At 36.7% G+C, this 19,866-nt stretch overlaps 5 protein-coding genes and 1 non-coding gene across 7 annotated transcripts in view; 4 read left to right on the top strand and 2 right to left on the bottom strand.

The window, feature by feature from the left end:
* LOC111449665 (probable methyltransferase PMT5) overlaps nucleotides 1-1,494 on the top strand; it is a 5,018-nt gene extending 3,524 nt beyond the window's left edge. For both annotated transcript variants that reach the window (XM_023089662.1, XM_023089661.1), the window contains exons 7-10: nucleotides 76-379; nucleotides 506-638; nucleotides 736-940; nucleotides 1,173-1,494. In XM_023089662.1, the coding sequence (XP_022945430.1) occupies nucleotides 76-379; nucleotides 506-638; nucleotides 736-885 (587 nt within the window). In that variant the 3' untranslated portion in view covers nucleotides 886-940; nucleotides 1,173-1,494. The remainder of the gene's footprint in view (nucleotides 1-75; nucleotides 380-505; nucleotides 639-735; nucleotides 941-1,172) is intronic.
* A 296-nt stretch (nucleotides 1,495-1,790) lies between these two features.
* On the bottom strand, nucleotides 1,791-1,863 carry TRNAA-UGC. Its single transcript has one exon. It is a non-coding gene; the product is annotated as a tRNA-Ala (tRNA).
* Nucleotides 1,864-2,947: 1,084 nt separating this feature from the next.
* LOC111449449 lies at nucleotides 2,948-5,436 on the bottom strand. Its single transcript, XM_023089342.1, has 5 exons — nucleotides 5,164-5,436; nucleotides 5,005-5,077; nucleotides 4,387-4,438; nucleotides 4,197-4,266; nucleotides 2,948-3,226 (listed from the first exon to the last, which is right to left on the bottom strand). The coding sequence occupies exons 1-5, from the start codon at nucleotides 5,260-5,262 to the stop codon at nucleotides 3,140-3,142; spliced, it is 381 nt and encodes a 126-aa protein (XP_022945110.1). The 5' UTR covers nucleotides 5,263-5,436; the 3' UTR covers nucleotides 2,948-3,139.
* A 1,784-nt stretch (nucleotides 5,437-7,220) lies between these two features.
* LOC111449446 (triose phosphate/phosphate translocator, chloroplastic-like) lies at nucleotides 7,221-12,230 on the top strand. The gene is made up of 12 exons (XM_023089339.1): nucleotides 7,221-7,923; nucleotides 8,101-8,172; nucleotides 8,385-8,450; nucleotides 8,767-8,845; nucleotides 8,918-9,038; nucleotides 9,571-9,666; nucleotides 9,754-9,866; nucleotides 9,940-10,017; nucleotides 10,092-10,208; nucleotides 10,726-10,825; nucleotides 11,584-11,684; nucleotides 11,850-12,230. The coding sequence occupies exons 1-12, from the start codon at nucleotides 7,619-7,621 to the stop codon at nucleotides 11,874-11,876; spliced, it is 1,275 nt and encodes a 424-aa protein (XP_022945107.1). The 5' UTR covers nucleotides 7,221-7,618; the 3' UTR covers nucleotides 11,877-12,230.
* A 1,331-nt stretch (nucleotides 12,231-13,561) lies between these two features.
* Nucleotides 13,562-14,906, top strand: LOC111449448 (PLASMODESMATA CALLOSE-BINDING PROTEIN 3). Its single transcript, XM_023089341.1, has 4 exons — nucleotides 13,562-13,772; nucleotides 13,853-14,095; nucleotides 14,179-14,215; nucleotides 14,463-14,906. The coding sequence occupies exons 1-4, from the start codon at nucleotides 13,721-13,723 to the stop codon at nucleotides 14,671-14,673; spliced, it is 543 nt and encodes a 180-aa protein (XP_022945109.1). The 5' UTR covers nucleotides 13,562-13,720; the 3' UTR covers nucleotides 14,674-14,906.
* Nucleotides 14,907-16,028: 1,122 nt separating this feature from the next.
* On the top strand, nucleotides 16,029-19,241 carry LOC111449447 (ureide permease 1-like). The gene is made up of 8 exons (XM_023089340.1): nucleotides 16,029-16,206; nucleotides 16,422-16,690; nucleotides 17,365-17,509; nucleotides 17,634-17,802; nucleotides 18,028-18,059; nucleotides 18,142-18,230; nucleotides 18,308-18,682; nucleotides 18,865-19,241. The coding sequence occupies exons 2-8, from the start codon at nucleotides 16,454-16,456 to the stop codon at nucleotides 19,063-19,065; spliced, it is 1,248 nt and encodes a 415-aa protein (XP_022945108.1). The 5' UTR covers nucleotides 16,029-16,206; nucleotides 16,422-16,453; the 3' UTR covers nucleotides 19,066-19,241.
* Nucleotides 19,242-19,866: the final 625 nt, after the last annotated feature.

Raw genomic sequence — 19,866 nt, 5'->3', positions numbered from 1 at the left:
TTTTTTTTTTTTTTTTTTGCGTTATGATGGAACCATTTTCATTTTCTGATCTTTTTGTCTTATATTGATCTGCAGGCGTTCAATCAGATGACTACGCTGATGACTTACAAATTTGGCGAACGGCTTTGAAAAACTATTGGTCCTTACTTACGCCTTTAATTTTCTCTGACCATCCAAAGAGGCCTGGTGATGAAGATCCATTACCTCCATTTAACATGATACGCAATGTGATGGACATGAATGCTCATTATGGGGGTTTAAATGCTGCGTTTGTGGAGCAAAAGAAAACGGTTTGGGTCATGAATGTTGTGCCTGTTGGATCTCCTAATACGCTTCCCCTCATACTTGATCAAGGTTTTGCTGGTGTTCTGCACGATTGGTATGCTGTTCTTACTTCTAGTCTTCATGAAAAATTTCACTTCCTAAGAGCAGACTGCGTACTTTTGGGTCCAATTAGTTTTAATCTGGTTGCTAAAAGAAGAATTAATTTGCCGTCTACTTGTAGGTGTGAACCTTTCCCCACTTATCCACGAACATATGATTTGCTCCATGCAAATGGGCTCCTCTCACAGCTACTTTCAAGTAGGTGCAGCATGCTTGAATTTTTAGTTGAGATGGACCGTATACTGCGCCCTGAGGTACTAGTCCTTCATTAAAAAGAAACTCGAGGCTTTTTTTTCTCCCTGGTGCGACCGTGCAAGTATCATATCGATCAATTTGACTATTGTTTTTCAGGGATGGGTTATTCTAAATGACAAAGTGGGACCGATAGAGAAGGCGCGAATGCTTGTTACACATATTCGTTGGGAGGCAAGGGTGATCGACTTTCAGAATGGCAGCGACCAAAGGCTCCTTGTTTGCCAGAAACCATTCGTGAAAAAATGATCGATATGTTATGTCGGATTCTCACAACGGGAATGTGTACAGTTGTTTGGCTATGGTAAGTAATTCCTCTATTCATTCTTAAATATTTTTCTTGAGATCTGTAGTTTTTGTTCCGATAGTTCTTTTTGCAACAATAGTTCATCTGTAGGAATTTGATCCAGCAATGCTCTTTTTCTCCTTAGATGCTAAGATTTTACTCCAAAAACTTTCTCAAACGAGATAAGAAATGGTTGCTTCATAAACAACCTGAATGTTTTTCTTTCTTTTCGTCTCGATTGCTATCACAGGGTAATACGGAGTTCATATAACCATATTGATGAAGAAGCTGATGGATCCAATCCGACGATGTCAATGACTAGAAATCGAGGCACGTGGAATCTATAGATTTTGAGATTTTTCGCAGAAGAAGTAGCTGCAATTCATTTTTGCCAGTCTATATTCTTAGAAATCCATTTATCTCCCCTCACCTCTCTTCTGGCTTTCTACCTTAAAAATATCTTCATTATTTTGATACTGAGACCATGTTATTTCTGTATTGAACCATATTTTTCTTCTTTTGGTAAAGAATGTCCAATTGCCACGAAATATAAAAGGGCAATTTTCTCTTCCTTTCTCTTCATCTCAAACTTAACCCCCCCATATCCACATCCATATGAATGAGAATATCAAATTTCATACTATTTATACAACTTTTGGGCAAAATATTTGCACATAGACATGAAATTGATATGGTTAGAAAGTATTATTTAATGTTTGAGAGGTATAATGCTTGGTTTGTAAATAATGTTTTGGTGTAAATTTTCAGTTATTTTAGGGTCAAATTCTTTTTAACTCTAGCTATTTAGTTTAATTTTATTAAAGTATCTAAAAATGTTGCATAATTTTATGAAAGTATCTAAAAATGTTGGAGATGCAGGGTATCGAACCCTGTACCTCTCGCATGCAAAGCAAGCGCTCTACCATTTGAGCTACATCCCCATTTTTTTTTTTTTTTTGAAGATTTTCTTAACCTTTTTTATTTATTCAATTTGTTAATTTTAGAACTCAAAAATAGAATTATAACTCGACCTCTATCCAACCTTTTAAGAAACCTTTTAAGAATATATATAATTGAGATTGAGATGTAATGTGAATAAATATAATTTTTTGAAAAACATAATTAAAAAAATTTTAGACTCAACCTTCTATTGTGTCTATACAAGTGAAACGGGCCAATACCTTGTATGCTTTCAGGGATTATCTTCACCAGAAAATTCTTATAGCGCCCGGTAAGGAGCGGCGTAAAAGGTCTTCCCCTTGAGAGGTTGTGTAAATTGTCGATGAGGGCAACTGCACCTGGTCCTAAGGGTTTTTGGTTGTGAAAGATTAGTTTTTACAAAGACCCATCAAATCATGAAAGAATGAAACCTGTATTTGTCTTCTGGTCTTCTTGTCTTCTCTCAAAGAAATCTAAGGTAGCCCATGTGAAGGATTTTTAGGTCCATGAGTTTGTGGTTATATGAATCTATCTATGATGTTGACAGGTAGATTGGGGCAGTGGCTCCTATGTTGCATGGGGATAAATTGCCAAGGAAATTATCATCCTTCACTCAGTATCAACTTCATCAACAAAGTTGAGTTGTCTTCAAATGAGTTAGTCTCCAAATTTGATTTTAAGTCGAGAGACTTCTTATCAGAGCCAGACACTTGAGAGATGTGTGAGCGTCTAAAGATGCTGGACCCAAAAGGAGTAGATTGGGGATCTCACATCGATTGAAAAGGGAACGAGTGCCAGTAAGGACGCTGGGCACCGAAGAAGGTGGATTGTGAGATTTCACATTGGAAAGGAGAACAAAACATTATTTATAAGGGTTTGGAAACCTCTCCCTAACAAGCACATTTTAAAAACCTTGAAAGGAAGCCCGAAAGAGAAAGCCCAAAGAGAACAATATCTACTAGCGGTGAGCTTAGACCATTACACTTCAGGGGCCAGTACCAAGAGACTTGCATCAGCTCAAAAAAAAAAAGGAAAAAAGAACAGAAAATGTGAACTCCTAGATTGGAGGGCATTTCAATAGAAGTATGGCATGCGGAACAGAGAACTTAGCATATTGACCCTGGTGTATAGAAACTAAGGAATTCATCTTTACAAAGGAAATTTTTTTATTATACTATCCAGCAAAAGATTCTGTATTGACATTTACAAAACAAAAAGGGATCGACAGTAGAAAGATGCCAGGAAGGGCTAAGGTACCATCCATATGAACAATTTCCCTTAAGACTCTTCTTTGACAAAGAAGGTTTGTGGTAGGCAGAAATCTTCCTCGTGATTCAGAATTTCCATTTCCTCATCGTCTGGCTTCTGAAATGCATTGTGATGGAGAGGAAAGCAATATTAGCACATATATCTCATCAGTTATCAGGAGGACAGGAAAAGATGACTTAAGGAGTGGCAAAGAAATAAGACTTGCCCCCCACATTATTTGGTTCTAACTCTACAAAATGTAAATTTGAATATGTCAACTAAGCTGTAGACATATTTCCTACTCAATCTGGAAAAGTATCTTCTTTAGAAAGAAAATGAATATGAGGTCTATAAGGTCAGATGTGAGGTCAGAGCTCTACTTAGTATGTACCCCAACATGTCACAAATTCATGGCCCTCCACAAGATGTATGATTATTAGGAATTAGCAAATTTTTTTGTGAGATCCCACGTCGGTTGGGGAGGAGAACGAAGCATTCTTTATAAGGGTGTGGAAACCTCTCCTTAGTAGACACATTTTAAAAACCTTAAAGGGAAAGCCCAAAGAGGATAATTTGGCTAGCGATGAGTTTAGGTTGTTACAAATGGTATTAGAGCCAGACACCAAGCGATGCGCCAGCGAGGAGGCTGTGCCCAGAAGGGAATGGACACGAGGCAGTATGCCAGCAAAGACGCTAGGCCCCGAAGGGGGAGGATTGAGGGGGTTCCACATCGATTGGAGAAGGGAACGAATGCCAGTGAGGACACTAGGCATCGAAGGAGGGTGGATTGTGAGATCCCGCATCGGTTGGAGAGGAGAACAAAACATTCTTTATAAGGGTGTGGAAATCTCTCTCCAGCAAACACGTTTTAAAAACCTTGAGGGGAAGCCCGAAAGTGAAAGCCCAAAGAAGGTAATATCTGTTAACGGCGGGCTTGGGCGGTTACATTTTCTTTCCTAAAGAGTGAAGGACAGAAAAGTGAATTTTCTAGATTATATATTTATGTATTTAGATTATCTTCCTTCTCAAATAAAATTGAGCCAGCAGCCAAAAAAAAAAAAAACAAGGCGTTAGTGATTCTTTTTACCAGCATTTCCAGGTTATAGAACCGATCCAACAACTGTAGAACTTCATCAGAAGAGAACTGACGATCAAAGCTGTGGCAAGAAGATGGTAAACCAATAAATTATTATGCATAAGAAATTGTAGAAGCCACTAGATTTTATTGTCAAAAGCTGAATAAGATGAAAGAAGGTGGTACATGGGGCAGAGAAAACCTTCTTCTTAGAAACTCCATCAACCCGAAGAGAACAAAATGGCGATGTATGCCTGTATGAAAATAACGAAAATTCAGTGACGGCAAGCTCGTATGTAGAAGGGAAAAGAAAAGACTAATGAACAAGATGCCATTATCTGGTATCATTAGCAAATACGTCAAAGTTTTATTTCCTTCCTTGCGAGCCTAATTGACAGCTTAAGTTCTCGATGGTGATTTTATTGATTATAGCATATTCAATTCACAACATTTCCTCCCTGTTCTTAGTCGGTAAAAGCCTAAAGTGAAAAACTGAATGACATCCCGGGAAGACAACTTTAATTTGCTCGGTACTCTCTTCCACTCATTTCTCAACCGTAAGAATAGCTACATCATTCGTAATTTCTGGTCCTCCATGCCACTTTTGATCAGACAACACAAAATAATAATAACAGTATGAAGTTGATCATTATCACTGAACACACAACTAGACAATAGGTTAGATTCTCACTTGTTGATTAAAATCAAGAATTCCTGCCGTGATGCTGAGGACGAACAGACTCGAAAACTAATGACATACTCACGTTTTGATAATACATGCAATTAAGAACCAGATAGAATAGTGTTAAACCAAACTTGCCTTGCAGTTTGACTAGTGGATAAATTTCAAGAGCTTGCAAGAGTTTGAGTTCCAATTCAATCTGTGCTTGCTCCTAACCACAGCATACAAAAAACAAGAACAAAATCAAATTCCAGCGATCATAAGACAATGTCTGAAAATAGAGAGAGAGAGAGAGACCTTGGGAAGAGAAGAAGCGGATGACGGAGGAGCTTTGCATGGAGAGTGTACAGACATGCCGTCTTGTTCTTCATCTCTCCCTTTGCCGCCGCTTTCCATGAAGAAACTAACAATCGCAATAGACGTTCTTCGTCGAAGAGAAATGCTTCGCCGGAGTTTCTAGTTTTAGTTCTTCCTCTTTTCTTGTTTTCCCTCCAGATTGAACCGAACTTTGTAATTAGAAACTTCCCCGTGATTTCTGGTTAGGGTTTTGGCTGTTTGATCCGCGGGAACGGAAACGACGACAGTCAAACTTGTTAGCGGCTGATTCATTTAAATACTCTGGGCCGGCCCAATATGCTCAAAATCGTGGGCTTTTTTCGGATTTGGGCCTATATTATCCAGAATAATGAAGGTGTAATTTAATGGAATTAAAAATTTTAATTAAAAAATTGATATATTTTGATAAACTAGGAGTAATAATTAATATTTACCTCATTTTTTTTTTTGACAAACCCCCTGCTTGAAAAGTGTGGTGTTCCGTAAAAAAAAATTTAATTTGACGACTCAATCAGGCTTCCTCACCACTCTCGTCGAGGTCGACATTTTTGACTCCCCGACGCAAGCATGAACCTCCAAAGACGGCATCCCAAATGTCCAAGACCAAGTTCTTAATGACAATCGTGCTACCAATGTCGGGTTCTATAGTTGAACCGACCAATAGTTCTAAAGAAGGTCACGGGTGAATTGGGACCTCCGAACCACGAACCATGTTAATGAGTGGGTTTATTAATTTTTTTAAAAAATAATCAAATAATCAACTAAAATATTTAATAAAATAATCGCGTATTATTTACTATTAGGGTACACGTGTCAGGTCATGATAGGTTTATATATGAACCCAAAAACTAAAAAAGAAGTTAGGTAATTAGGGCCCACCACTAGATGACAATCGGCAACATTTGGACCACGCATTCGGTCCTTTTATTTATTTATTTTATATATTTTATTATTATTTACGAAGCATGCTTCAATTTTAAAATTTAAGTTGAAATACAAATTTGATTCCATATTTAAAAAATAAAATAAAAATTATTTATTTAATATATATATATATATATATATAGTTCGAGAAGCTTCATTGTTATGCTATTTTCGTGCATCCCATCAAAGTTGCTTTTACTTTTATAGTATAAACAAAGGTTTATTTCTAATGCAAACCAAAGTTGGATCTAATCTTCTTTAAATAATATAAAAATCATCCATTTTTGGGCTTTCGAACAAATATAAATATAATTTAATGGAACATGAATGCACCCGTAGTTTTAAATTATATTTAATAGTGTTTATATGATCTCATAACTCGACCAATTTAAATTATCTAACTCAAATCATAAAAATTGAATTGGGTTAGTTTTTTTTTTTTTTTTTCAACTTGGGTTAGGTTAAATTTTAAATAATAAAAAATTCAGGTCAACTCATGGGTTGATAATTTTTTGATCGGATCAACTTGACCAACTCAAAATAAAGGTACGGCTCAATCTAACTCTATCGTATTTTAAAGAATATTATGAAGATTAAGAACATTGTGATGTTTGTAACCAATGTTAATGATAAGTTATCAACGGTGAATATTTTATATTTGAGTTTTATGATATTTTAATTATTGATGTAATATTTATTTAGACGATTAACAACCCAACTCAAAAATAGAACGTTCGGTTGGGATGGGCTGTGAAGGGCTCGAGTCACTAACCTAACTAATCCAAAATTTCATCTAGAAGCTTCTCCAAAAAAAAATTAAAATGTTTTGAATTATAAATTTAGTCCACGAATTTTCACATTTGTATCTATTTCGTCATTTTAATTTTAAAAATATATAATATATTTTAAAAAATTTTAATTTTGTATTTAATAGAAGTATATAAATTAAAATATTACGTTTAATAAAATTTTAAAATTTTAATTTTGCATTTAGAAGATTCGTAAATTTTAATAACTTAAAAAACAAATTTATAAATTTGGAAAGTTAAAAGGAGAGATTCAAATATTTTATTTATATTATATTATCGTCTTTCTTACTTTCCAAGGAAAGATTCTTCGATTGAGAACCTCGAGCCTCTCTAATGGAAGCAAGAAGTCAAATATCGAATTTTCGAATTCAGAGGGAAACGTAAAGCCAATGATCTCTCTCAGCTATGAGTTGAGGCATAAGGAATATAAGAACTTCAATCGCCTTCTCTGTTCGGATTCTGCATTTCATTTTCATTTCACGGTCAACCAACACAATCCGTAGAACTCGCGGGTTCGTGTTCATAGTAATCGAACACGGCCTCATCTAATTCTGTCGTAGTGGAAATTTTTTCGATCGTAGAGCTCTGGCGAATTCGGGGGCTTGAGTTCGACAGTTTTTCGTTTCTTTGCCCTGTTTTTGGGGCTTGTATTATCGTCTTCTTTGGCTTGATTTTTGTATGCGATGGCTTCGATGACTAGCGTAATACAGTCTCCGATTCGTGTATGTCGGTTACCTACACTGCCATTGACTCCGAATAGAACAGTTCCCGCCAGTTCTGTCGTTGTCAAGTGTCGATCACTTGATTCTAAAGCTTTGAACACGCCGCTTTCACCGTTGACGGAGAATCGAACTGTTTCTCCGTCGGTGGAGCTATGTAGCAAGGCTATCGGACTCTTAAGCTCTAGACAACCGTTGACGTCTCGTAGTGTTGTTCGTCGGCTGGTCGTGAGGGCGGCTGCAGCTGATGCCGATGGAGCTTCCGATGGGTTCGATTCCCATGATCTTTAACTCCTTATTCTTATTAATTTTCTTTGTTTTTATCATTTATTGCTGTAAAATTCAATGCAACTGATTGGGTTGATTTTGACTTAAAATCCTACTCTCGTCAGATTAAACTAGAAGTGTTTGAATTTTTTTGTTGATGCTAATGTCTGCAAAATCAGGTTGACTGGCCCTTCAAAGAGCTTTGCCGCAAGATTTCCAGCACTTGTTACTGGTTTCTACTTCTTTATGTGGTATGCAGTTTCTTTGCCATTCTGCCTCTAAAACCCAGCTGAATTGTGCCGTTACTTTGGAATTTTAGACTGACTGGATATCTTTACTTAGACTTAACTTTATATCGAAGTAAATAAGATGAACAAGTTTGAGCATAGCTGTTTTATCATCAATATCTTATTAAAGAAGTGTATCTAATTTTTATGATATCAAATCTTGATCTTTGGCGCAGGTACTTTTTAAATGTTATTTTCAACATACTCAATAAAAAAGTCTACAATTATTTCCCATATCCATAGTAAGTTGCTTCTATCAGTTACTGTTTGTTTTACATCACTAAGATTTGCTTCCGAGTTGTGAGATCCCACACCGGTTGGAGAGGGAAACGAAACATTCTTTATAAAGGTGTAAAAACCTCTTTTTAGCAGATGCGTTTTGAAAACATTGAGAGGAATACCGAAAGAGAAAACCCAAAAAGGACAATATTTGCTAGCGGTGGGCTTGGGCCGTTCCACGAGGACCATGTTTTGATTGCTTACTGCATAGTTTCTTCTTCTTGAGCACCTAGGAAGATTTGTACTCATTTTATTTGGTTTTTCGTTTCTAATCTGCAGCTTTGTCTCTGTCATACATCTTCTTGTTGGAGTTGGATATTGTCTCATTTCTTGGGCTGTAGGTCTGCCAAAACGTGCTGTAAGTTTCTACATTCTCCATTTCTGTTGTCGACTTTGTGGGTTGTTCTGATAAAGTTCTCCTTGTTACTAGCCGATGGATAAGGAGCTCTTGCTGTTATTGACACCAGTTTCGCTATGCCATGCACTTGGACATGTGATGTCAAATGTTTCATTTGCAGCTGTTGCTGTGTCCTTCACTCACACTATCAAAGGTACAGAATCCTTCACTTACCATTCATTTGTCTACGGCTATTCATTCTTTGTCTTTCAATGAACAGTCATGGTCGTTTTGCTTAAGAGAAACGGATGAGATGTGGAAGATTGTAAGTATGTGAGATCTCACATCGGTGGAGAGGAGATCAAAACATTCCTTATAAGGGTGTGAAAACCTCCCCCTAACAGACACGTTTTTAAACCGTAAGGCTGACGGTGATACATAACGGACCAAAGCGGACAATATCAACTAGCGGTAGGCTTAGATTGTTACAAGTATCCTAGATTTCTTTGTTGAATTTTTGTGCTGATTATTTGTATCATAGAAAACGAGATTGCGAGGCAGAGCTTTGTGCCTCAATGGCTTATTTCTTGAAATGCATTATGTTGCCCCTTTTATTTTCCTACTGGAATGTAGATGCAATAGGAGAAATTTTTTCTATGTATGGATTGGATTTATTTGCTTTGAGCGGGAATTTTTTACTGTAAACAAACCAGGTCCTAATTTTCCTTTTCCACTTTCTTCTTCAGCCTTGGAGCCATTCTTTAACGCTGCTGCTTCTCAATTTATTTTGGGACATCAAATTCCCTTCAGCTTGTGGCTCTCTCTAGCACCTGTTGTCTTAGGTAATTCAGTAACATCTTGCTCCTTTAGTTTGTACTTAACTTCGCTCAGTGTGATGTTTTCTAAACATGCAATACTATGTGCATTAGGTGTGTCAATGGCATCACTAACGGAGCTTTCCTTCAACTGGACTGGCTTTGTTAGTGCAATGATTTCAAACATTGCATTCACTTATAGAAGTATCTATTCGAAGAAGGCAATGGTAAGAACTGAACTTTTAGCCCGCAGTTTTACCATTTTCTTTCATTTGTTTGAGATGACTTTCTTTTTAACAGACAGGAATGGACAGTACGAACGTGTATGCATACACCTCAGTAATTGCTCTTTTGTTTTGCATTCCTCCTGCAGTAATGGTAAGTTTACTCGTCGATGAACTGTTTCGTTGGTCGCTTTCATAGGTAACATGGTACCACTGGTTCGCTTTCAGATCGAAGGACCGCAGCTACTGCAGCATGGTTTTAAGGATGCCATTGCCAAAGTGGGTCTCCAAAAGTTCCTGTCTGATCTTTTCTGGATTGGAATGTTTTATCATCTATACAATCAGGTATCTGTCATCGTGATTTCTTTCGGTTGTGTTTGGAGTTCGGACAAAGGCAACTGCCTGCCGTTCTTGTTGAGGATTGTTGGGAGAGAGTTCCATATTAGCTAATTTAGGGGATGATCTTGAATTTATAGGTAAGAAATACATCTCCATTGGTAGGAGCCCTTTTGGGGAAGCCCAAAGCAAACCCATGAGAGCTTATGCTCAAAGTGGACAATATCATACCATTTTGGAGAGCCGTGATTCCTGATAGTTCTTTTCATTCTTCCGATGGGGCTTATCATGAATTACTTTATTCGGCTTGCAACTACAAGAACCCTTGCATAATTTATTCTATCTTCTTTGAAGGTTTTACTCTAATGAATGCTGTCATATGAAAAGGGATTTGATTTTAATGGAGGCTTGAATGAGCACATAACATTTCTTAACTTATTTTACATAATCCTACATTCTTTCACAAATCATTTCCCGTTACTTTTGCAATCTTTTCAATTACATCTGAGCTTACTTTTTTTTGCAGCTTGCCACTAATACTCTTGAACGAGTTGCACCATTAACACATGCTGTAGGAAACGTATTGAAGCGAGTTTTTGTGATTGGGTTCTCCATTGTTGTTTTTGGTAGGTTTTCTGTTAATACATGCATAAATAGTTTTCTGTTAATACTTCACGTTAGTTATGCATAAATTCATGATTCTTGATACATTCGACGGAAGGACTACTAAAATCTTCTTTACATTGTGGGGGATCTTTTGAGCTGTTTTGATGGGAGCTGAAAAACACAACATGGTCTTTTCTGTTCTAAAGCCATGTTTGTATCTGTTTATTGTCGTTTTAAAACGTCCATCAGCAAGTTATGATTCTCGACAAGTTCAGTCACTGTGAGATCCCAAATCGATTGGAGAGGAGAACGAAGCATTCCTTATAAGGGTGTGGAAACCTCTCCCTATCAGATGCGTTTTAAAACCATGAGGCTGACGCCGAACCCTAAACCCTAAACCCGATATGTAATGAGTCAAAGTAGACAATATCTGCTAGTGTTGGGTTTGGGCTGTTACAAATGGTATTAGAGTGAGACATCGAGCAGTGTGCCACCGAGAACGATAAATCTCCCAGAGGGGGGTGGATTGTGAGAATGATACACTCCTTATAAGGGTGTAGAAAATTTTTCCTAATAGACGCATTCTAAAACCGTGAGGCTGACGGCGATACGTAACGAGCCAAAGCGGATAATATCTGCTAGTAGTGAACCTGGGCTGTTACAGTCATTCCGGTCTAAGTTGTTACCCTGTTCAAGACTTTGGGGTGTCCGGACATCTAACAACTACATTACTTAGAAAGGCTATCTAACCACAAATGGGTGTTTCAAACTATTGCAGGCAATAAAATCTCAACTCAAACTGGAATTGGTACTGCTATAGCAATTGCCGGTGTCGCCATCTACTCCTTGATTAAAGCAAACTTGGAGGAGCAAAAACGGGTTAGCTTTTATGCTCTTTTTAATTACATTGATCCTATCAAAACTCCCATTTCTTAGCTAATCTGTTTAGTTAATAAACATCACATATCAAACAAACTCTTCTAGCATTCATTCTCCATTTTCTAGTACAATGCACCAAGTTTGTAATTTTCTCCATGATTTTAGAGGGCTGCTAAAACTCCAGCATCATAGAAGTTCGGCACGATCGACGTGAATAAAGCCTGCTCGTAGACGAGGTCGAGGCGTTTGCCTGGGTTTCGGAATTTGATGCTGTTGCTTGATTACTCACCTGAAGAGCCTTCTGTACTTCCACAAAATAAACCACAAATTGTTGCACCAAACCCAACCCTTTAGGAAAAAATCAAGTATGCCCCAAACACGTAAGGAGCATAACATTTCTTTCTTTTTGGATCGACAGGAAGAAACAAAATAAAGATCTCGTTCTTTCTTCAACAATGTTTGATCTCCAGTGAATCTCTTAGTAGGATTCGAACCCATATTCAGTTCTTATAAAAAAAAAAAACCAATGAATCTCGTAGAATTCCTGAGTAATTCTTCGATTTCTTACTTGAAATTGAATGATTATTCATATGCTTCTCACGTTCCGTTCCGTAAGAATAGTTGAGATATTGAGCAATAACCAGAAAAATATTTAGGGAATCGGTCTATATTTGAATGATTTTAAAATCACTCTAAAACACTCCGTTTAAATATTCGATTCAAATATGTAAATATGAGTATAGAATAGGATAGGTAAATGATTGTGGAATTTTTACTTTATGCCCCTTTTTTTAAATACATAAATTTGAGGACACTTTATATTCAGGGCCCAAAAAGGCATCTAGCCAGAGTCATGGGACCATAGCGATCACTCTGAAGCCGACCGGACGGCTTTTGTTTCTATTACAAAACTACGGTTAAAAACAGAGTATTTTAGAAAATAAATAAATAACACTTCAAATTTGTAATTTGAACTTTCGCCAACAATTCTCTTATCGCAATGTGAGGGTCATAACATACTCTTTTCATAGTTCGGTTGTGACATTCTCTCCCACTTAAACTAGTCATCGTCCTTGATGACGTACTTGGGAGCACAATCATTGTTGGGTTGTGACATTCTCCCCCACTTAAACTAGTCATCGTCTTCCATGACTTACTTCGGGGCACAACCACACTTTGATTTTAATTTTTCAATATTCTAGCTCATCCTATCATTGAATTTGAATTCATTCTTCAAAGTTCCTTTACTCGAACAGAACCCGAACTTTTTTTTCTCAAAGTTCCTTTACTTGAACAGAATCCGAACTTTTTTTAAGGCATACACCACTTCCAAACCTATTAATTTTGAGATTTTCCTTCCGAACTTTTAAAATGGGTCTGCTAGTGAGAGATTTCTAATGTTTTTCTCTCCAAACAGTGGGATGTCACAAAAGTCGGAAATTTTAAATATTCCACTTAGTATAGGATTTTTTTTTTTACTTTGAACCCATAATTCTAAGTTATGGGTTTCTATATAAAATAGAAAAATAAAACATTGCCATATTAAAACTTTTAAATAGTATTTTAACTTAAAAACTATTAATTTTGTAAAAATAACAATAAATAGATTAATTAATTTAGATAGTAAAAATGGAGTTTGCATAACATAGAAAAATACAAAGATATGTGGGTGACACCGGCTGCTGAGTCAGCTTAGGGCACCAAACCAACCCAACCCAACTTTAACCATCTGGTTGGGTTAAATAAATCGGGGTTAGGTAATGATAACCCACGTGGGTTTAAGACCGTTTGAGGGAATTTTACCCAAACGGTCAAACACCACCACCAACACTCTATATATACCTCATAATAATAAATAAATAAATAAAATAAAATAAAATAATAATAATTAAAATTTAGCCTACTCGTGCTCGTATATAGTAATAGCCCTTACCTTCTAATGCTCTTTAATTTTTGACCCTTTTGCCACCACTTTCCCTTCTCCTACCTCTCTAGGGTTCTTCTTCAAGTTCTTCGAGCTTCTTCTGCGTTCAATCATGGCGGTTTTCGTGTTCTTAGTGTTCTTCCTTGCCCTAACCGGTCAATCTTGTAAGTTCCGATTTAGGTTTAAGTTTCTTCCACAAATTTCTTCTGATTTCTCATTTATTTTCGGTTTCTTTTCGTTTCAGACGCCAACTATTGCTTGTGTAGAGATGGAGTGAGCCAACAAGTTCTTCAAAAAGCACTGGATTATGCCTGTGGCGCCGGAGCTGACTGTTCTCCGATCCTCTCTAGTGGCGCCTGTTTTCAGCCCAACACTGTCAAAGATCACTGCAGCTACGCCGTCAACAGCTATTTCCAGAGAAAAGGTCAAGTCCAGGGAAGCTGTGACTTCTCCGGCGCCGCTACTCCCAGCGTTTCCCTCACCGCCTGTAAGCCGGACTTCCTGGTTGTTACGCCTCTTTACACCATTCTCCGACTGACTTTCGTGTTGTTTTTTTAAATTTATTTACAGCTGTGCCCTCCGGCTGCGTCTACCCTTCGAGCCCCAGGTAGTACTCCTCTTCACTCATTTTATCATCTTTAATAATGCCTAATGTTTAAGCCATTGATTCCTTGAAACTTCGATTTGTCGGTGGTGAGTTTGGATTTCAATGCCGCTGTTCTAAGAGAATTAGATCTTGTGTGAATATCATATGAACTGATCTGAGCTATTGTCGACATGTCGTTTGTTGTTGAAGAGCTTGAATCGTGATTTTGTTAAGAAATTTGTCTGAACTTGTTTATGTTTCATTTAAGCAATGCGGGAACCTCGCCGACGAACTCCGGCGGAACTACGCCGGGGACGACGAATCCGGGAATGACGCCGACGGTATTCGGTAACGGAATCAGTCCGAGTGGGAGCGGCGCCGGGTTCAACGACGGCAGCGGTGGCGTGGGTTTCAATGAGAAGATGAACTTGCTTTTGAGTGTGGGCTTAACTCTGTGGCTTTCCGTACTGTTGTTCTAGGGATGATGAAAATCTCGTTGAAGGGTTGAGATTTTGCCACGTATGTAGGGGAATATGGATTGCTTTTTGACCATTGGATTTTGGTGTTTGGTTGTATATGCGGTTAAAAGTTATTGATTTACCCTTTCCCCCTCTCGTTAAATTAGTTGTAATCATCGTCCTTTATTAATTAATGTAATGTGGTTTTTTCAGTTTAATATTAGCAATAGGACCCGCCCCGATCTGGGAGGGAGCGAAGAATATTTTTTTCGGTTACGTAAATGAGTCGAGGATCAAATTATATTCCTTGTTACTACCCAATTCTCTCGCTTTACTTAATTTATTATTTTTAACTCAGGTTAAAAATAATATATATATATATATATTTCTTTTCACTATATTAAAAAAATAAATTAACTTTTTTAAAAATTATGTTATAATATTAAAATTTAAATAATTACGTTATAATAATTTAAATTATGTTAGTAGAGTATTTTATAGATATGTTTGCTTTATATTGATTTATTAGGATTATTTTATCATTTTTTAATAATAAGGATTATATCGAAAAAATCAATTTTAAAATAACTATATTTTTTTAAAAAAGATAACTATATTTTAATAAGGATTATATTGATTTATTAGGATTATTTTATCATTTTTTTAATGAGGATTATATTGAAAAAATTAATTTTAAAATAATTATATTAAAAAAATAATAACAATAAAATTCAATCCCCACAAATTTTTCGTGGAATATTCCCACCTCAATCTCACAAAAATAAATGAGGAATTTTTGCTGAGACCGGGAATGAGTCCAGAAGGCTCTAGGTCACTCCCCTACCTAGGTATTGATTTTTTACCTTTTAAAAATTTGATGGCGGATATATTTGAGTGACCTAGTCACACATGCCGTAGCTCCCAGAAAGTGAGTGGACTCATCGTAAAATAGGCCAGGGTGGTTGGTAGTTTCAGGATAAAAAATTAATTTATTTTTTTAAAATATGAACACAATTGTACATGAGTCTAACATGGATATGATCCGATCTGATTAGATTTGGCAATAATTTAGATAATAATTTAAGTCTCATTTAATAACTATTTGGGTTTCGTTCAGATGATTTCTCATTATTTTTCTTCATTTTTAATTTAAATATTTAAATATTTAAGTCCAATCTAAAAATAAAAACAACATTTTGTAATGGAAACAAGCACAAAACATGGTAATTTAATTTAAAATGAAGCAATTGACAAAAAGATAAAAAGTTGGAACAAAAATTGGATGTTAGCGAATCTTTTGACTTTAATGTGCCAGAAATTAAGCGGAAGCGACTACCAGTTGATCACCATATTTAAATAAATGCATTTTGCACGACAAGTTTCATTTTGATTTCTTTAATATTTCCCCTGTTGAAGCAACCACTCTGAATTTTATCTACTCCGCTTCCCCCATACCTTCTGGATTTAGCGTAGTTTTGTTCTTGATTGAAGCGTTCCTACAATCTGCTGGAGTTTGATTTTTAGTTGATTGAAGAAGGCAATACAAGGAGCAAGGTAATGAAAATCCAAGCGGCTTAATGATTTGCGATGTTCTTAGAAAATTCTGTACGGATTTCTTCTGTTTGTGATCTTTAACTTCGAAACGTTTTGGATCGTTTGGAAAATTTGAGTTCGACAGTTTTGAAATCGTCAAGTAACTATGAATTTCGTCGATCTTAAGGCATCGCTTGTTCGCTGTCGACACTGATTTATTTCGCTATTCGCTGCAGGATTTCTTTGGTATTTCCTGATTCATTGAAAGATGTATTTAGTGGAGAGTAAAGAAGGAGCAATAGCATGTATGGTATTGTCCCTCTTTTTTCTGGGGACTTTTCCTGCACTTCTGACTCTTCAAGAACGGCGAGGGCGTCTCCCTCAGCATACTTTCCTTGATTACTCGATCACAAATTATTTAGCTGCTGTGATCTTTGCTTTGACACTTGGTCAGTTTGGAAATAGCTCACCAGATACTCCAAATTTCATCCAACAGCTTTCTCAGGTTGCTTTCTTATATTTACTCTCTTGGAAGTTTCCTTCAGTGTTCCATAGATAGCCATGTAATTTGGGAAATCACTATGATTATGGTTGCCGTAATTGGATCGTTTGTTAAAATAATATTGTGTCGTTTAAGGAAGGATACATGAATGAACCAAGATCACGAGGATATGATGGTTAAGAAATGATTTAAAGAATTGATAGTTACTACTTATACCAATAAGGAGCACATTTCTTTTCGGTAGCTCAATCATAAGAACCAAAGTTAAGTGTGCTATATTAGGTAACCTCCTAAGAATTTTCTGATGAAGTATGTGGGGATAGTTTTCTCTTTTATTAGCATTTCTAGACAAGTTGGTAACGTGGTTATGTCGGAGGGGATGCAGGGGATGTTGAGACCATGAGGTATCGAATCCGAATTTCAAATCTTGATTCGAATCTTGGGCATGAGACGTTACGAACACATCTGTCCTTAATTGCTTGATTTCCATGCTTTCTTCTATATAGCTCTGAAGGTTCGAGATTTTGCTTCCAATTCTACCGTCCCCATTTATAGAAGCGATTAACAATTGGCATTTAGACTATATGGTGATTCATAATGCGTTATTGGCTATCATTGATTCATGTACACTTCGTGGAATCATGTTGCAATGCGTGTAACATCTTCTAGTCTATCAGGTGCAGGATAACTGGCCTTCGGTCATGTTTACGTTGGCCGGTGGAGTAGCGTTGAGTATCGGCAATCTTTCCTCTCAATATGCTTGGCCCTTTGTTGGTTTATCAGTTACAGAAGTGCTCGTTTGCAGCATAATAGTAGTTATAGGTCTCGACACTCGTTCCGTTCTTTCTTACTCTGATTATATTTGTGTTAACATATTTCTTATGTCTGATGGGATTCCCCCCTCTGGGGCATTGCTTTTTTTCTTCTTTTTGTTCTTTTTTTGAAGGCTCAACCTTGAACTACTTTCTTGATGGCAAAATTAATAGAGCCGAGATTCTTTTCCCCGGTGTTGCGTGCTTTGTGATCGCAGTATTTCTTGGCTGTGCTGCTCACTTGTCCAACTCGGCCGATAACGAAGCAAAGCTGGAACACTTGTCTGCTGATTCAGAAAAAGAGTTAGTATGTTTTGTTACGTGTACCAATGAGTAAACTTATGAGATGTTTCGTTGTTTCGTTGTTTCGTTATTTCGTTATTTCGTTCTAGTTGGCCTCTCAAATCCAAAGTTTTGCTGTGAATCATATGCTGGTTGATTTTGAATTCTACTGAAGTTGTACTTTTCCACTCGAATTTTCGTTGCGTATTAGATGATAATATTTACTTCCAAATACATTTTTGACAGGGCAGTTGAAACCTCTCCTATTTTGAGCCATGGTAAATCCCCAGGATCTATGTTTTACTGCTGTCTTTTAGTCGATTCGGTTTTAAATTATGACATGTATAGTTGAATCTACAGACATGGAGAGTGCCGATTGTTCGAGCCGAGGTGCAGAAGCTGGGACTGCAGACTTTCTTATTCAACTAGAAAGCAGAAGATCCATCAAGGTCTGTAATGCCACTACATTAATGAACACATCCCTTAATGTTTGTATTGAGTGACCAGAAATGGCATATGCTTGCAGGTGTCTGGAAGAAGCACACTAATAGGACTGTTCATAACTTTCTTTGCTGGTGTTTCCCTTTCTCTCTTCTCACCTGCATTCAATTTGGCCACAAACGATCAATGGCACACTCTGAAGGAAGGCATCCCACGCTTGTCGGTCTATACCTCATTTTTCTATTTCTCGACCTCTTTTTTCGTCTTAGCCTTCGTTCTTAACGTCGTCTTCCTTTACCGCCCTATGCTGAACTTACCCAAGACATCATTCAAGGCATATCTGAATGATTGGAATGGTAGGGGTTGGACCTTTTTGGCTGGTTTTTTGTGTGGATTTGGCAATGGTTTGCAGTTCATGAGCGGTCAAGCTGCTGGATATGCTGCAGCAGATTCTGTGGAGGTCAGTATACTTACCACTCTCAATGAGTTTAGTAACTGTTATTAGAGACGTTTAAACAGAGATTCTCCACCCCGTTTAAAGTGGGTCTCTACAGAGCCCCGGTCCCATAAGTTAAATGAACAATCTCTACTGCTATCGTTGTCATTTTAGCTTGTTGTTTGACTTTGAAATGATTGTTTCAGGCCTTTCCACTTATAAGCACGTTTTGGGGAATTGTTCTGTTCGGAGAATACCGTAGATCTTCAAGAAAAACATACGTTTTGCTTGTCGGCATGTTGTTTATGTTTACGGTGGCTGTGGTGGTTCTAATGGCTTCATCAGGGAATGGACATGAGAGAGGCGTTAGAAAATCTTGTCAAACCTCAACCCTTTGTGCTGATTAGTAAGGAATCACAGCTGCTGTTGCCCTTTTTTCCATGTTTTAAATTGTTCCTTCCGCTCACTTTAACCCAATTTAATTTTAGGAACCTCGGAACCTTTCCATTTATTTAAATCTAATCCAACCCAGATTATATGGGTTGAGTTTATCGATTTTTCGAGTCATCGAGTTTTTTGAACACCCCTAATATCAACATCAATATGTTAAAGTCCATGTTCAACACGATCTGTGGGGGAAACACGATTCTCTATTAAGACCCGGAGACAAGACACTTTGAAAACTTGGGATGATGACTTAGACAGTGTAGAGGGTATTTATACTAGAGCCTACTCAATCTAGGCCTAACAAATCTAAATTTTTTTTCTAAAATATTTACCTCTCTTCTCTAAAATATCTCGTTATCTAAAATACTTAAATAATTAATATAAATGGTTCATATAATTATTGGGCTTATGATATTTTAAAAAATATATCAAATAATTAATATAAATTGACTATAACTCGTACAATTATTGGGTTCGATTCTATTGATATTTTAAAAAATATATGAAATAATTAATATAAATTGACTAGTCAATTATTGGGTTTGACTGCACTGGGATAATGATATTTTAACCGTTCAAAAAAAATATATATATATTATTGGAGGATAGAGGATAAAAATTGACAAAACAAAAGTTGTAATAACATCAATTACTTGAATTCCAAGATCTCTAAGTTGGAAAGCCCAAACACAAATTTCAAATATATATATATATATATATATATATATATATATATATATATATATATATATATATATATA

Source organism: Cucurbita moschata, unplaced genomic scaffold (assembly GCF_002738365.1).
Source record: "Cucurbita moschata cultivar Rifu unplaced genomic scaffold, Cmos_1.0 Cmo_Scf00011, whole genome shotgun sequence".
NCBI lineage: Eukaryota > Viridiplantae > Streptophyta > Magnoliopsida > Cucurbitales > Cucurbitaceae > Cucurbita > Cucurbita moschata.
Note: the sequence above shows the minus strand (reverse complement) of the source record. Positions and strands in the feature narration are given on the sequence as shown.

What these genes read in the sequence shown, in the direction of transcription:
- LOC111449449 (XM_023089342.1), bottom strand. Translation starts at nt 5,262, where the DNA reads ATGGAAAGCGGCGGCAAAGGGAGAGATGAAGAACAAGACGGCATGTCT. An exon ending in CCGCTTCTTCTCTTCCCAAG is followed by an intron (nt 5,078 to 5,163) that starts GTCTCTCTCTCT and finishes TGCTGTGGTTAG; the next exon opens with GAGCAAGCACAGATTGAATT. An exon ending in TCTATAACCTGGAAATGCTG is followed by an intron (nt 3,227 to 4,196) that starts GTAAAAAGAATC and finishes AATGCATTTCAG; the next exon opens with AAGCCAGACGATGAGGAAAT.
- LOC111449446 (XM_023089339.1), top strand. Translation starts at nt 7,619, where the DNA reads ATGGCTTCGATGACTAGCGTAATACAGTCTCCGATTCGTGTATGTCGG. An exon ending in AATTATTTCCCATATCCATA is followed by an intron (nt 8,451 to 8,766) that starts GTAAGTTGCTTC and finishes TCTAATCTGCAG; the next exon opens with CTTTGTCTCTGTCATACATC. An exon ending in ACTTGGAGGAGCAAAAACGG is followed by an intron (nt 11,685 to 11,849) that starts GTTAGCTTTTAT and finishes CCATGATTTTAG; the next exon opens with AGGGCTGCTAAAACTCCAGC.
- LOC111449448 (XM_023089341.1), top strand. Translation starts at nt 13,721, where the DNA reads ATGGCGGTTTTCGTGTTCTTAGTGTTCTTCCTTGCCCTAACCGGTCAA. An exon ending in TGCCCTAACCGGTCAATCTT is followed by an intron (nt 13,773 to 13,852) that starts GTAAGTTCCGAT and finishes TTTTCGTTTCAG; the next exon opens with ACGCCAACTATTGCTTGTGT. An exon ending in CAGCGTTTCCCTCACCGCCT is followed by an intron (nt 14,096 to 14,178) that starts GTAAGCCGGACT and finishes ATTTATTTACAG; the next exon opens with CTGTGCCCTCCGGCTGCGTC.
- LOC111449447 (XM_023089340.1), top strand. Translation starts at nt 16,454, where the DNA reads ATGTATTTAGTGGAGAGTAAAGAAGGAGCAATAGCATGTATGGTATTG. An exon ending in CTCTCCTATTTTGAGCCATG is followed by an intron (nt 18,060 to 18,141) that starts GTAAATCCCCAG and finishes TTGAATCTACAG; the next exon opens with ACATGGAGAGTGCCGATTGT. An exon ending in CTGCAGCAGATTCTGTGGAG is followed by an intron (nt 18,683 to 18,864) that starts GTCAGTATACTT and finishes TGATTGTTTCAG; the next exon opens with GCCTTTCCACTTATAAGCAC.